General features: G+C 34.6%; 1 protein-coding gene across 3 annotated transcripts in view; it reads left to right on the plus strand.

The window, feature by feature from the left end:
- LOC109077194 (connector enhancer of kinase suppressor of ras 3-like) overlaps positions 1-14,503 on the plus strand; it is a 58,723-nt gene that overhangs the window by 25,835 nt on the left and 18,385 nt on the right. For all 3 annotated transcript variants that reach the window (XM_042742940.1, XM_042742941.1, XM_042742942.1), the window contains exons 5-14: positions 1,335-1,376; positions 3,020-3,139; positions 3,807-3,866; positions 5,947-6,015; positions 6,344-6,490; positions 8,282-8,403; positions 9,352-9,533; positions 9,693-9,779; positions 10,462-10,715; positions 13,504-13,541. In XM_042742940.1, the coding sequence (XP_042598874.1) occupies positions 1,335-1,376; positions 3,020-3,139; positions 3,807-3,866; positions 5,947-6,015; positions 6,344-6,490; positions 8,282-8,403; positions 9,352-9,533; positions 9,693-9,779; positions 10,462-10,715; positions 13,504-13,541 (1,121 nt within the window). The remainder of the gene's footprint in view (positions 1-1,334; positions 1,377-3,019; positions 3,140-3,806; positions 3,867-5,946; positions 6,016-6,343; positions 6,491-8,281; positions 8,404-9,351; positions 9,534-9,692; positions 9,780-10,461; positions 10,716-13,503; positions 13,542-14,503) is intronic.

A 14,503-nucleotide genomic window follows, 5' to 3' on the forward strand; every position in this document is an offset into this window, starting at 1 on the left:
AGACCCCCAACACATCAGTCACAGGTTCTGAGTTTACAGCTTCATTAAACAAGCCAGGATGCTCTTTTAAAGTTGGCCTCCAGCATTCCTTCATGTTATCTTCCTTGCTTGTGGTTACATGCTTTCATAAAGTATCTGCCATATTCAGAGATACTTCAAGATGGTGGAAGCAATGCATGGTGTTAGGATGTTAGTTTGATATACTGTATATACTCTCATATATTCTCTCCTGTCAAATTCTTGGCTAGTATTCAAAGATGTTTGGATGGTTAATAAGTATGTTTTAATATAGTTAATATGAAAAGTTTTTGGCATTGAAGGATTAACACTGGTCAGAGGCAGTGTTCAGTTCAGTCACATTGTAGACATTCCAAATTTCTTCCAAGAACTTGTTTTTGTGTTTTCAGACAGTGGTTTAAGATTTTTTTTTATGAGAGTTTGAGAGAACTTTGACATTTTGACAGCTCAGCAGAGATTCTTGTTTGGGAAATGGAATATTCCGTAAAGTTGTGACTTCATGACTGGGGTTTCATAGGTCTTGGCTGTCTATGGTAGGTGGGATACTTATTAAACTCTCAATTCTAAGTTAGAATGGGCCTTTAGGCTAATGTAAGTGTTTAGATAACCATTCAATGCTCCTGAAATTTCCCTCTCACGCGAAGCTCCAAAATATGATTATAAATGTATGACTATTGTATTGGACTGAATTTAGGCCCAAGTCACTTTGAGTATAAAATAAAAGATTGATGAACATACAAACTACATCAAATATGGTGATACAAACCTCACATGACATGAAATGCAATAAGGTTTGCACTCTAGTTGATGTGTGTCACCATATTTGATGTAGTCTGTGTACTAAGTGATGATTATCATCGGATAAACTGTTCCTTCAAAGCTGGCATACTGTAGCAAACGTCCAACAACCTTCGAACATTTAAAACAATAAGCTTTTTTTTAGGACTGGTTCCTATGTACTTTTCAGGACTGGTTCCAGTGTATTTTTAATTCCAGCTGAGTATATGGAATCTTCAGAACATTCCTTTAAAATATATGACATAAAAATGCCTTTATTGAAACCTTCTTTCCTTTATACCCTTAATGCACCAGATGCTGGGTTTCCTTGTCCTCCTCTTCCTCACTTTGGTGTACTCCCACAATGTCTTGTGTAATTATCTTGTCTTGGACTGGACATGGAGATGTAATTCAAGGTTGAAAGCGGTTTATTTTAGGCTTTGTGTTATTTTTTTTTGTTGTGTGGAGGTCTTTAATTGTTGTTGTTTCATGATTCTGAGGTTTCAATGTTGTGCACTTTTTCTTTCTTTCTTGCACAGGACTGCACTATCTATGACATGGAAGAGAAGATTTTGGATGTTGTAAGTATTTCGCATTTCCAGTATTACTTTTTTAATACTCATTTTATACTAATTTTTCATACGCTTTTTATTTCTTTCACTTAATTTTGTAAATGAGGATTGTGTGTGTGTGTGTGTGTGTGTGTATATGTACTTTTTATGTATATATTTTTTCTCTTTGTATTTTTATATCAAAATGCATTTTATCATACTCAAATCTATGTAGTAAACAATTAAGGCACAGTATTTATAAATTATTCAGATTACATTAAATGTGTAATCAATGGATTACATTACTGACTAGAATTTTCAGTGATAGAATAGTATTAATCTGCCCAGCACTGGAAATAAAAACTCTTTCGTGCAGTGCAGATATGTGAGCATATGCAGTCAAACATGCAAAGTACTGGGCATTGGGAATGGTGAAGGAAGTTTGGAAATTACATGCAAGTACATGCTAAGTGTAGGCATAATGGGTTGACAAAATCACAAACACAAAGCAGGAATGGGTTGGGTTCTATTATTTATCTTCTTCACTGTCAAGCACCCACGACAGAAATAAAGGCAGCCTATTCCTAAGAAATTTCTAGTATAAATGGGCTGTCTGCAATACAAGACCAATGTAGATGATTTATATATTATGTTATGTTGCACACTATATAGAGAGGAAAATGTGCTACTCATTAGGACCACCTGGCTGAACTTCATTTAACTTTTCAGATTACAACCTAGGTTTAAGTCGAAACAATTCTAGCAGTGACGCATTCATAAGTCAAAATAAATCATGGACACTTGCTGTTCTCTCCCGTGTTTCATCCAGAATCTTACTGTTCATTTTGTTTACACTTCTGTTCTTGTGCATTGAGTGGAAAATTAAATCAAAGCTCAGATAGCATTCAGTTTGTTTATGCAAGCCCAGTGGTTTGTTGGACTTCATTTATGGGCTTGGCTTCTGTGGATTATTGTGGAATTTTTTAAGTAGAACTAATGGATCTGTTTTTTTCCAGGCCTAAATTAACGATTGCATTAGATCAGATTAAAATAAGTACTTACGTTATTTGTATAGTCAATGTGTTAGTCCACTAGACTCTGGAACACCACCTTTGATCATGTGTTCATGTGTATTATTTACATTTATCCATAGTATTGCTTTTCAATTGGTGGGATGCTTGCATGAGCAGAAATATACTCCACCAGTCTACTGTTGGTAATGACAAGCTGTAATTGGGTAGTTTGGAAGCGTAAAGTGGGAAAGGGTGGGTTTTGGATGAGGATGGGAGTTATTAGTTTTTATTAGTTTAATAGATAGATAATAGCTATTATTTCACCTCCTTCCCCTTGGGACTTGGTTGCTGTATTCTTCTCCCTTCACCTGATACTATGCCATGGGGCAAATGGGGAAATAAACCCCTCAGATATGTATGTATTTGTATCACATAGCCAAGTTTGACCAATTATTAGTCCACATATTACTAATTATAAGTAGACTGTTAGGGTTATTAGAATTAGTCAGTGGAATGTCTGTTGGGGAACCATCAAAATAAAGTGTTAGCAGATATTAAGTAGACAGTCTATTAATACTCTAATGACTGCTAGCTGCCATGTCTAAAGACATGTCTTTGGAGATGTTGTTCATCCATCCAACACTCTTCTTTTAATTGCAGTCAAAGATATTGAACAGTATTTGTGACCAGACTGTGAGAACCACCTCTGATCCTCTCATGAGCCAGTCAGCATGTCTGGAGGAAGTTCAGCTGACCAACATCAAACCAGGAGAGGGATTGGTGAGAATTATTATTTATGTTTCTATTGGAAATATTCACTGGAGAATCATTTTAATTCTTTATTTTTTTTTTCATAACACTCATGCCATTTAAACCCCATAATATATTCCTGCATGGAACACAAAAGGGTTTGGGCATTTTTGTCAATTTCATGTTTTTAAATGCTTGATAGATCAATAAAATGCAAGTTCCAGTCTGCATTGATTGTAATTGCATGAACAAAAAAAATTATATATATAACAAAATGTTTCCTTTAAACATGTTTGTGCTTCATGGAATGAAGAAAGTTATAAGGTTGTAGAATGACTTGAGGATGAGTAAATTAAGACAAAATTTAAACTGGGAGGGGGGAAATAACTTCTGTAAGGTGATTAAGCTGGTTTTTGGAAATTAATAGCAGATTTTATTTTATTTTTTTGCTGGTCCAAAATGGTCTACCAATATTAACCAAGATAGTGTTTCTGGTTGACCTCAGTCCCAGTGATTACAAGACCTGCTACGTTAAACCAGATACTGTCAGACTCAGAAGACGAAATCAGCACACAGAATATAAATCAGACATATATTTACTTTGCACAGCTGTAGGTTCCTCTTTACCAACTATACAGGGTCAGCTCTCTTTTTCTGTTGTTTTCATGATTTGTCTCTCTGTCTTCCTGTTACTCAGGGCATGTACATAAAATCCACCTACGATGGGCTTCATGTCATCACTGGCACCACTGAACATGTGAGTAAGGGCTCCAATGACGAAAGCCTTTGATTCATCACATATCGCTTTTTGATGCCAATGGCTGAGTTAAATTTAGCCTCTGTGTGCATGCCATGTTCAGTCTAAATAAACTAAATAATGTTTACAGACTGAACTGTTTTTGTAAGGACTAAAGATGTCAGGTTTGGTCGTTCTTTGTATTTAGAATGCATTCCTAAATAATGCATGGAGCTTTACAAAATGTAAAGCACTAAAACATATTACATAGTATGTAAAGATGATGCTTCTGCTAATCTGAACAACATCTTTCTTGCTTGTGATATTGCTTAATCATTGTCAATCATCAGATTTGGTGTTTGTCACATTTTCTGTCAGCTGTGCATGAGAATCTCAAGCACACTACACATTGTGTGGTATTAAAAGGTGAATGTGTGTCGCCGCCAATAGCCTCGTACATATAAAAATGGTGAACACACCAGTTTATGGTATTTTCAGTGATTCAAATGCAGTACAGTCTTTGTACTAAAACATGCATGTAGCCTGTCTACTGATTTATATGCTAGCCATCATTAAAGACCATAAGTAGTAGATCTTGATTGTGAAGATGTTAATTTAGTCTTACTGTACATTATTTTAAATTAAAATAATTGAATAAAACAGTCATACTCTGTCAAGCAAAGGGGAAGGATTTGTGGTCCCAAGGGTCCCAACCTGTAACCTTTGAACAGGTTTAGTCAGTTTTTAACAACAGATCATTCAGATAATGATGTCAAAATTACATAACACTTCTCTGGAACTACATTCCCATGAGTCAAGAGATGATTCAGCCGCCCCAAACCAGTTTGGTGATTAATTACAGTTTGTTCATCACACTTGCTTGTAATTTTATTGTTTAATTTTCAATAATAAAACATTGAAAAACATCACAAGCTTGTATTTAAGCAATATCACATGCACTGCTGTTGTACTGAATTTTAGGCTGTGTTTCAGCCATAAGCGCAAGTCTGTAGTTAATGATAGCCATTCTCATATTCGGTCCAACAGTACAACTTTTATGTGGCAGTTCATTAAATAAGAATTTAATATCAAGTAACGTATGCTTTAGACCAAATTTGGTCAGTATGAATTGTTTCCACCAATGAAAATCCAAATGGTGCTTCCTAGCTGATCTTAAGATACACCAAAGGCATGACAATGAGGTACAGTATATGAATAAAGAGAGTTCTTTGTGCTTTTTTGATGGCAGGGTAGAAGCATCAAGGCAATATTGAAATAATGATGCAGGGACATGAAACTTGCAGTTAAATGAGTTCTGTTTATTCAGTAGCCCGATCTCTGTCAGTTCATTTAGTGAAAGATTCATCAGAAAGATTCGCACTGGTAACTTTGGTAATCACACTTGTGATGTTCATAAAAGAGTTCGTGGTCAAAACTGACTGGAGGCCATAACTGTATAATAATTTTATTTTAATGAAATGAATGTACTGTATTTCATTTTAATAAAGTTTATATATATATATATATATATATATATATATATATATATATATATATATATATATATATATAATATTTAAATTAAATTAATTAAATTAAATTTATGCATTTAGCAGACACTTTTATCCAAAGCGACTTACAGTGCATTCAGGCTATCAATTTTTACCTATCATGTGTTCCCAGGGAATCGAACCCCCAACCTTGTGCTTGTTAACGCAATGCTCTACCACTTGAGCTACAGGAACACTCAATATGCTATTTATATATTTATTTTTAAATATATGCTATTTTACTTTAAATTTCTTGTTTTGGTTTATTTGCATTTTATTTATGTAGAGATGTTGTTGCTATTTATATTTCTGCTTGTGGTGATGCCTGTTTATAAATTCCACAGCATGTACTTAACAAATTTTCTCACCATTATAAATGTAGATTTGATTTTTTAGTTAAAAGGTCAGTTGTACCAATTTATTAAGCATTCTTTTTTGTATTTATTTAATGAGGGAGGCTGGGACAAATTGTTTAAATGGTTTTGACAGACACATCAATATTTCAAGAAAACAAATATTTCAAGAAAACAAAAATAGAATTTCCCCTTTAGTCCCCAGCAGATATGACACGCAAGATCCATGCTGGAGATGAAGTCATCCAAGTCAATCAGCAGACAGTGGTATGTATTTCTGCACACAGTTTCTTTGTATTAAACAGTAGTACATTGGTTGTACACTTTCAGTTACACTAAACCCTTTTTTCATCTGTACATTTTGGTATTAAATGAAATATGTGTTTTGCAGTTGTTCACCACTTCATGTGCTATTTTGGATGAATTTCCCCACAGGACATTCTGGATTTGTCATATTTGAAAAGGATTTGTGCAGTGTTGCCTTAGATTTAGTTAGGAACCTCATTCATTGCGGAAGCATAATCCGAAGAGCCTGTGTCTGTGTGTACAGAATGCTTTTGGGCAGTACTTAAGGGCTTGTGCTTGTTTGCTCCAGGTGGGTTGGCAGCTGAAGAACCTGGTGGCCAAGCTGAGAGAGGATCCTAAAAGTGTGGTGCTTCTTTTAAAGAAAAGGCCCACAGGAACCTCAGGATTTACCCCAGCACCTCTCAAAAACATGCGCTGGAAACCGCCCGTGCCTCAGGTGAGTCAATTATAACAGTCATCAAGTGAACTGAATTGTTGTTGTTTTTTTGTTGTTTTTTCAGATTGTAAAATTGTTAATCAAAGACAACGTGTATTAAATATTTACATTAAAGGGTTCATATGACGTTGCTAATAAATAACATTATTTTGTGTATTTTGTGTAATGTATTCCACATACTGTACATAATTGTTTCTCCTCTATGCCCCGCCTTTCTGAAATGCATAAATTTTTACAAAGCTCATCGTTCTGAAAAGCGAGGTGTGCTCTGATTGGCCAGTATCCAGTGCGTTGTGATTGGCTGAATACCTCAAGCGTGTGACGGAAATGTTACACCCCTTAATATATTGTGATGCCGTCTCCCGGCACGAGACAAAAACATTAAAACCCATTATAAACCAGGCATTTGTTGCATGCAGTGGGGACATAATTACTGATTATAATGACTTATACTGTGCATCGTGCCGCATAAACGACAAACAACAAACACTACTCTACACTGCTCAAAACTCGTGTTTGAATCATCATTGGCAAATTCTTTAAATATGAAAATATACTTACAGGCTGTGAGTCAGCAATACTCAACACTGGAACAGTGTTGTAGATACAATTTAACCACTGATTTCTAGTTGTGTCCACATTTGGAAGACCAAACAAAGTAGTTACGATTTCAGAAATGAAACACACAGCATCTCCACAACGGCGGCAGCAACAGCAACAATACTACAGCGATAATAAAAGTTATGCCTTCTGTCTTTGCGTGGACATTTGGGTGGCGTTATGCAAATCTTCCCACATCGTGACGTTGACGTGGGGGCGTGGACGAGTCTTAACTTTAATAAAGAATATCTCTTTGGGTTTGAGACTTTAGTCTTTGCAACTTTATGGTTCTTATCTATTCACAAACAGCTTGTAACACTCCAAAGAGAAAGGAAAACTTGAAATTACATCATACGTGCCCTTTAATAATTTTATATAACCTTATTTTAACACTATATGGCACTAACACTAACACTATACATTTAACATGAAATTTTGAAATAGATATTGATTAGGTATTTTGTCCATACAATGAAAGAAATGAGTCCAATGTAATATGCCATTGTTTCAGTCTCATAAATTTGAACTAACTGAATCTAACTTGCTTGTTTCACAGCTATCCATATTTTAAGTGTTCATACTTTTAAACTGAATAAATTTTTATTGTTCTAACAATACATGTTAATGCAGATTCTAAGCGAATTGAATATATGCATTTTGAAAATATGCGTATTTAAATAAAATTAAGTAGATGCAAATAGTTAATATTAAACTACGCCATGATTGTTCTTGAGTGTTTCATTTATGTATGACTGATAAATATGCATCACACAAAGTTTATGTTAAAATTGTAATCCAAATGGATGCGAATTTTATAGTCAAGTAAATACTTTTTTTTTGCTAAAGTTTTTACGAAATCACACAACATCATATTGGTTGCACATAGTGTGTTGGTATCAGTCTATAAATCCTAGACTTAAATTATATGTTGCTGTGAATGCTTAAAAATGAGGTGTGTATGTCATTTTCAGGTATATTCGGTGACCCCAAAAAGTATTTCAAACATTTCGGAGTCACACCAATGTCTAAAATTGTTTGTTTTATCATCGTATGTTATAGGCCTATACATAGTTGTGTTAATACATCAATTTCATTTTGTCACTATGTTAAGTGATATTTGGCTTTTTATTTGTGGAGAGATGTTTTAAAAAAGGTGAATGAAGTACAAATGGTTTTCCTCGTGTTCTACAGAGCTCCACGTCTCCTAGTAAGAGTCAGTCAGACAATTCTTCCAAACTCTGCAGTAGGAAGGACAAGCCAGCCATACTGGACCTGTACATCCCTCCACCTCCATCAGTGCCTTACACACCACGGTGAGACTGGACGCTGTTGTCGCCAAGAAAACCTCTCTGAATGTTCTCTTGTATCATGTAGAAGTGAAATACCTTGTAAATATTCCATTCATGGGATGTATTAAAGTGCAATGCAATGGTGTTACTATCAGACTATCAGATGGTACCAACTTAGTTCTTTTTTGTAGGATTCTCACTTTTGCATTGCATTTCTGAACTTAACTCCAAAGATGCTAAAAGAATAGTTAACCTAAAAATGAATGATAAAAAACATCACAATAATCCACAAGTAATCCACACCACTCCAGTCCGTCAGTTAACAGTTTGTGAAGTGAAAAGCTGTGTCTAAGCAAGAGATCCATCAAGAGGTTTTTTAAGTTCAAACGAGTCCTTGTCACAGAAGATCTGAAGATGATAGAAGATGATAACAATACAAACGTTTTTTATTCAACAAGAAACAAACAGGTGTAACAGTGCGTTCTCAAACACAAAGTACAACCGAAAACTGAAGAGTGAACTAGAGCAGCTTAAATACACAGTAATACGTGGAGGGAAATTAGAACAAAGGACAACAGGAAACTAATAAAAACGAAAGAAAAGTCAATGATAATGAAACTAACTATACAGAACCATGACAGTCCGCTATCCATAATATTGATTTTTCCAGTTTAAAACTGAACGCTTATGAATCAAGAGTGAAATATGCACATATTCAGCATCATCTGAAGCGAAAACGGTCCAAAACAGCTCTAAACAAATATGTTGGTGGATTTTGATGGGAGAGGACAACAGAGGATGGATTTTTTCACTGGAGGAGGCGTTATGGATTATGGACTCTGAATGGATTTTGGCCAGAAGCGATGGCTTAAAGTTAAAAGATTTTCATCTTTGGGTGAACTATTCCTTTAAACATGATTCTATGTTTTTTAATCATTCCTGCTGATTCAACAAGCTTTTGTCCTGTTACAGGGAAGTACGGAACAGCTCATACACCAGCCTTAATGACAGACCTAAAGGCTCAGAGTCCCCAAACTCCTTCCTGGACCTAGAGCGCCACCGGCGCTTCACCATTGCAGACTATGACAAACTGTCTGTTCAACCACTTGAGGTCAACGTACAGATGCGTCCAAGAGGAAGATCCTCATCACAAGGTCATTTGACATTTTCAGAAAAAAATCTGATTTAAAAGTTTCAGATTCACCTTCATCCTTTTTTTTTCATCATTGCAGTGTAGCTTAAATTGAACCATTTTTTTGTCCTTTTGTATGTTTACATTGAGTTTGACTGTTTTACATGAATGGTGCACACAGGTAAACCACGACCTCTGTCAATGCCTTCGGATACATGTTTGAGCGTGGCAGACCTTTATGCAAAGCCTTGGACACAGGGACGGAAAGGTACATAACACATTCACACCAATCCAGTTTAACCACTTCAGAGGCCTCAGAGGCACACATGGAGAGAATAGAAAAGCACATAACAGAACACAATATCCTCCAAAAAGTAATAAAGACTAAAGTTTGTAAAATCCAGAAAAATATTTTTAAAAAAAAGAAAAATATTTTTTTTGTTTAATTTTCAAGGTCTGCCTTAAAAGCCCTGTAAGTTCTGACAGTTAAGACTTTTATATTGTTACAAAAAAAAAAACCTATTTCAAATAAATGCTGTTCTTTTGATTTTTCAATTAATCAATTTCATATTAGAATGATTTCTGAAAAAACACTGAAGTAATTCAGTAATTCAGCTTTGAATCACTATACAGTAAAATACAGAATATATTCAAAAAAGAAAAAAAAACTGATTTTTTTAACTGTAATAATATTTCACAGTAGTACTGTTTTACTGTATTTTTTATTAAATAAATGCAGATAAATCTTACAGACCCCTAAATTTTGAAATGGTAGTGTATATATAACTCCACTCACAGGAATTACTTTGGTAACGCTTAACCATAAGTTCATCTGCCTATAACCATAAGTTCAACAGCACATTTTTACATATCGTATGATTGCTGGGAAATTTGTTCTAGGGATTTGAAATCATCTGTAATTACATGCATCTTTTAATCTTGTGGTCTAGGTGAAGATCTTCTGTACAGTTACCTAAGCAATGAACGCATACCTACTATCGCTGAGGAGGCCCCGGGTCCCGGCCCATCTTACAAGTTCACAGCCGAAAGACCTGCTTATGAGATCAACTCCTCAAGGAACAGCCGATTCCTTGTCAATGCAGATCTACACAACAGCGCCACCATACCTTATCAAGAGGACTTTCTCAAAAAGACCCCCATGACATCCACCCCCAAACGGCCCCCCGCGGAGCCCTCGCTACTGGTCAGTTGGATCACACGGCTTAAGCTATTGACTCACTAATGTCATCTTACCTTCACCCTTTGTCCAGCTGTGTGCAGTGACTCTTTTCTCATGTACTTTTTCATGCTTTCACTCTCCTTTTCTTGGGGTATTTCTTTATGCCTCTTATTTATCTACATTACCACTTGACTACATTGCCTAGAATGTATTTAAAATGACTAGAATTTAACCTCAGAAATGTATGTTTGGAAACACATGTGGGCAAAAATAAGATTATTTCTTACATTATCTCTGCTTAACTCAGTCATCTTTCCAGAAATAATGACTTGTACACCACAGTATTACATTGCATATTAAGCCACTTGAAAATGTATATCTACCTCAGCTATTTCCACAGTGTAATCCTTGAAATTCAAAGCGTTCTTGGAACAGTAGTACATAGTTTAAGGTTGGGGTGGGTGGGGGGGTCTGGTATAAGAAAAAATAAAAAATCAAGTCATTTTTCCCATTCCTACTAAACCCCATGTCTTTCCAAACAGTTTAGTCAACTAATTTCTAATTATAGAAACAAATGCATCCTGTTGTTTTCTTGTCTTTTTCCTCTGGATGTAAAACCTTCAATAAATGTAATTGGAGGGTTCAGCAAACTTTTTTTCCAAGGTTTCTATGAGTTTCATCATGGTTACATTTGACTGTTTCCTTGAGTATGTCTCTTGAGTAAGTTATTTTTGTTTTACACCAAAGGTAAAATCAAATTTTGATCTTTTACCTTTGTGGTACTGTGCTTTGCATTTGTGGTTCGTTACACGGGTATATCGATAGGAATCTTTTTCCAAATGCTTACTGCATTTGCAAACAGTTTTTTTTTTTTCCCTTGTTTTTCTTTTAGCAAAAGTATAGTTTACTCAAACAGGAATTCTGATATCATTTACTCACCCTGTGTTGTTCCAGATCTGTGGTGTTTATGCTTTGCAGGTTGTCCAAACTTACATTTTCTGTACCATAAATTTCATTTTTAGGGTATTAAAAAGAACAGCTCAGATGTTGTTAAAAAAAAAAATCCTCTTTTGTGTTCCACAAAATAAGGAAAATAATAAGGGTTTTGAATTAAGGGTTAATAAATTACGGCAGCTTTCTTAGCTTGTCACTGTAAAATCTATGCTTTTCAGCCATTGTTAATGTCAAATCACTTTTGATTGAGGAATCATGGTTACAGGTTCATACAGTAGGCTCTGGAACAGTGATGTTTTCCCACTGCCAGATAAATGGAAACAAATATTACAAATAAGATTGAGCACTGTATAAATCACAAATTCTTCACGGTTAAACTCCGACATCAGCTGTAATGTTGTTTTCACTGAACGCTAGGTTTTATATCAGTATTTTGCATTTCTGGATTACGCAGAAGGGATTATGTCATATTAACTATTGGTCTAAGCATTAACACTTTTGTACCATACTTATATTTTGTACCACATTAGTTGCTTCTTTCCATTAAAGCTGCTGTTCCACATGTTTTTGTATTGTCTTCACTGAATTATCTGGTTGTCTTCATTAAAAGGATGCAGATGCAAGTTAGTAACCGGTAATACTTTGGCATTTACTACAGAATTAAAAACTCTGTAGAAAAGGGGACAAAGAGCGAGTTGCTGATTTGTATGCAGTGACACGCAAGGTAAAATGGTATCTTAAATGTTTATGAAATCATGTTTATGACATAACACACAGCTGACATTTGTCCAAGATGTACTCATCTTAAACATACAGTAAAAATTGTGTAGCATGGTACAACTCATGGTACATTTTACAATAAAATAAAAAGTAAAACAACTTCAGAACACAATTAACAATTGCCAGTAAATGTTCCTTCTTAAGGCAGCTTTACAGCTTTGTATTTTTAAACCCAGTGTCAATTGTGAGATTTCTTTCCTTTTACATAAAGGTTTTACAATCTTTCTAAGTGTTTCTGTGTTCTGCCTATATCTATCACTCCAACTTACCCTAATCATTTCACTTAATGTTTCATTCATACTGACCTCTTCAATTTTCCCATATTTGTTGCTTTGCCCTCACAAAATCTGAAATCTGCTTGTTGCTCAGTGAAATGTACTTTACCGAAGAAATGCACAGATCCCTGCCGAGTAAAGTAACAAATAAGCAATGCGCACTGGCTTTGCGTGGAATGTAAATTTACTCATATTATGTTATATTTAGTGCTGTCAAAGAATTAATCGCATCCAAAATAAAAAAATACAAATTTGTTTACATAATATATTTGTACTGTGTATATTTATGTATATATACATGTACATGTATTTACATGTCTATATTTATATTCATATAATTTATAAGTAAATATATTAAATACAAACATATTTTTTTAAATGTATACATGCATGTGTGTGTATTTATATATACATAATAAATATACATAGTACACACACGTTAACAAATCCTTTTATTTTGGATGCGATTAATCATTTGACAGCACTAATTATATGTTATTATATTATGCATGAATATCATTGTATGTTTTGTGACTGATGCATAGGAATATAACACTTCTTGCTTGAACACTGTTGTCTGATCATATCTTTTTTCTTAACTCCTTTTTATCTGATGTATACAATAATTAGTCTGCAAACTGTAGCTTTTGACATAAATCGCCACCAGGGTGCCCATCCACTTCTACATGAACTCATTGTTCAAGAAGAAACAGAATGAAACGTGGAATGTTGAAGTGGAGCACAGAGCACAGTGGTCTTGCCCATGCTGAAGCATATATTAACTGTTCTCTGTCCTGCCACAGGATCCTGACTGGACCTCCAACAACGCATTCATCAACAGGTGGGTGCAGAACTTAACGGCACTCAAAGCAGTAGCAGCGTCCATAGAGCAGTGCACATTCACTCTCAGCCAAAACAAAAGCACAGATAGTTTATGCTCAGTTATCAGGAATGTATTTTCCCTGCCAGGATGCGAGATGCTCTGTGGAGTTACTGCTCCTTTGTGTACATTTATAGCAAGCAATAGTGTGGTGACATCATGGTTTAAATTCCAAGCACCAAAAACAGAGACAACCCCATGATCTGGAACACTTACCATTATGTGTAGAGGTAGTAAATAATTTATTTCATATTTTGAAACATTACATTTAGTTTGTAACTGCAGTTTAAAACCAAAGCAGTTATTGTGGTAATACTTGACAATAAGGCTTTTAACATTGTTATGTTAGTCACATATTAATCTTAGTCACTAGTCATTTTAATGTTTACTAATTTATGTTTATAATTTTTTTTAATCTGTTAACATTAATTGATGCACTATGAACTTGCATAAGCAAACAATGAACAATTGCATTTTCATAAGCAAAACAAAGGAAATAAAATAAATGAATAAAAAAGATATTTCAAATTCACAATTCATAGTTCATGATGGCTAACACATTAATTAATGTTAATGAGTGGGACATTATTATAAAGTGTTAACAATACTTACTTGTTGAAGACAAAGAAAGCACAGTGAAAGAAAAAAAAAGATCGGTATTGGGATAGCTCCATAAGGAAATAAAAACAGGACTGATATAAACACTTGGTCGCATGTTGCGGGACTGAAGTGGTGTGATTTCACTAAATAGAAATGACTAAACCCTTCATTGTTTTCACAGCCTTTCCTCCTATATATATATATATATATATTATTTTTTTTGTACAACACCAACTATTTAAATATGAATATAGTTAAATAACAAAATTATTAGATACAAATATAAATTCAAATTTTAAGTAAATAGAAAACGTTTTTAGCAC

The sequence above is a fragment of the Cyprinus carpio genome, chromosome B17 (genome assembly GCF_018340385.1).
Source record: "Cyprinus carpio isolate SPL01 chromosome B17, ASM1834038v1, whole genome shotgun sequence".
Taxonomy (NCBI): domain Eukaryota; kingdom Metazoa; phylum Chordata; class Actinopteri; order Cypriniformes; family Cyprinidae; genus Cyprinus; species Cyprinus carpio.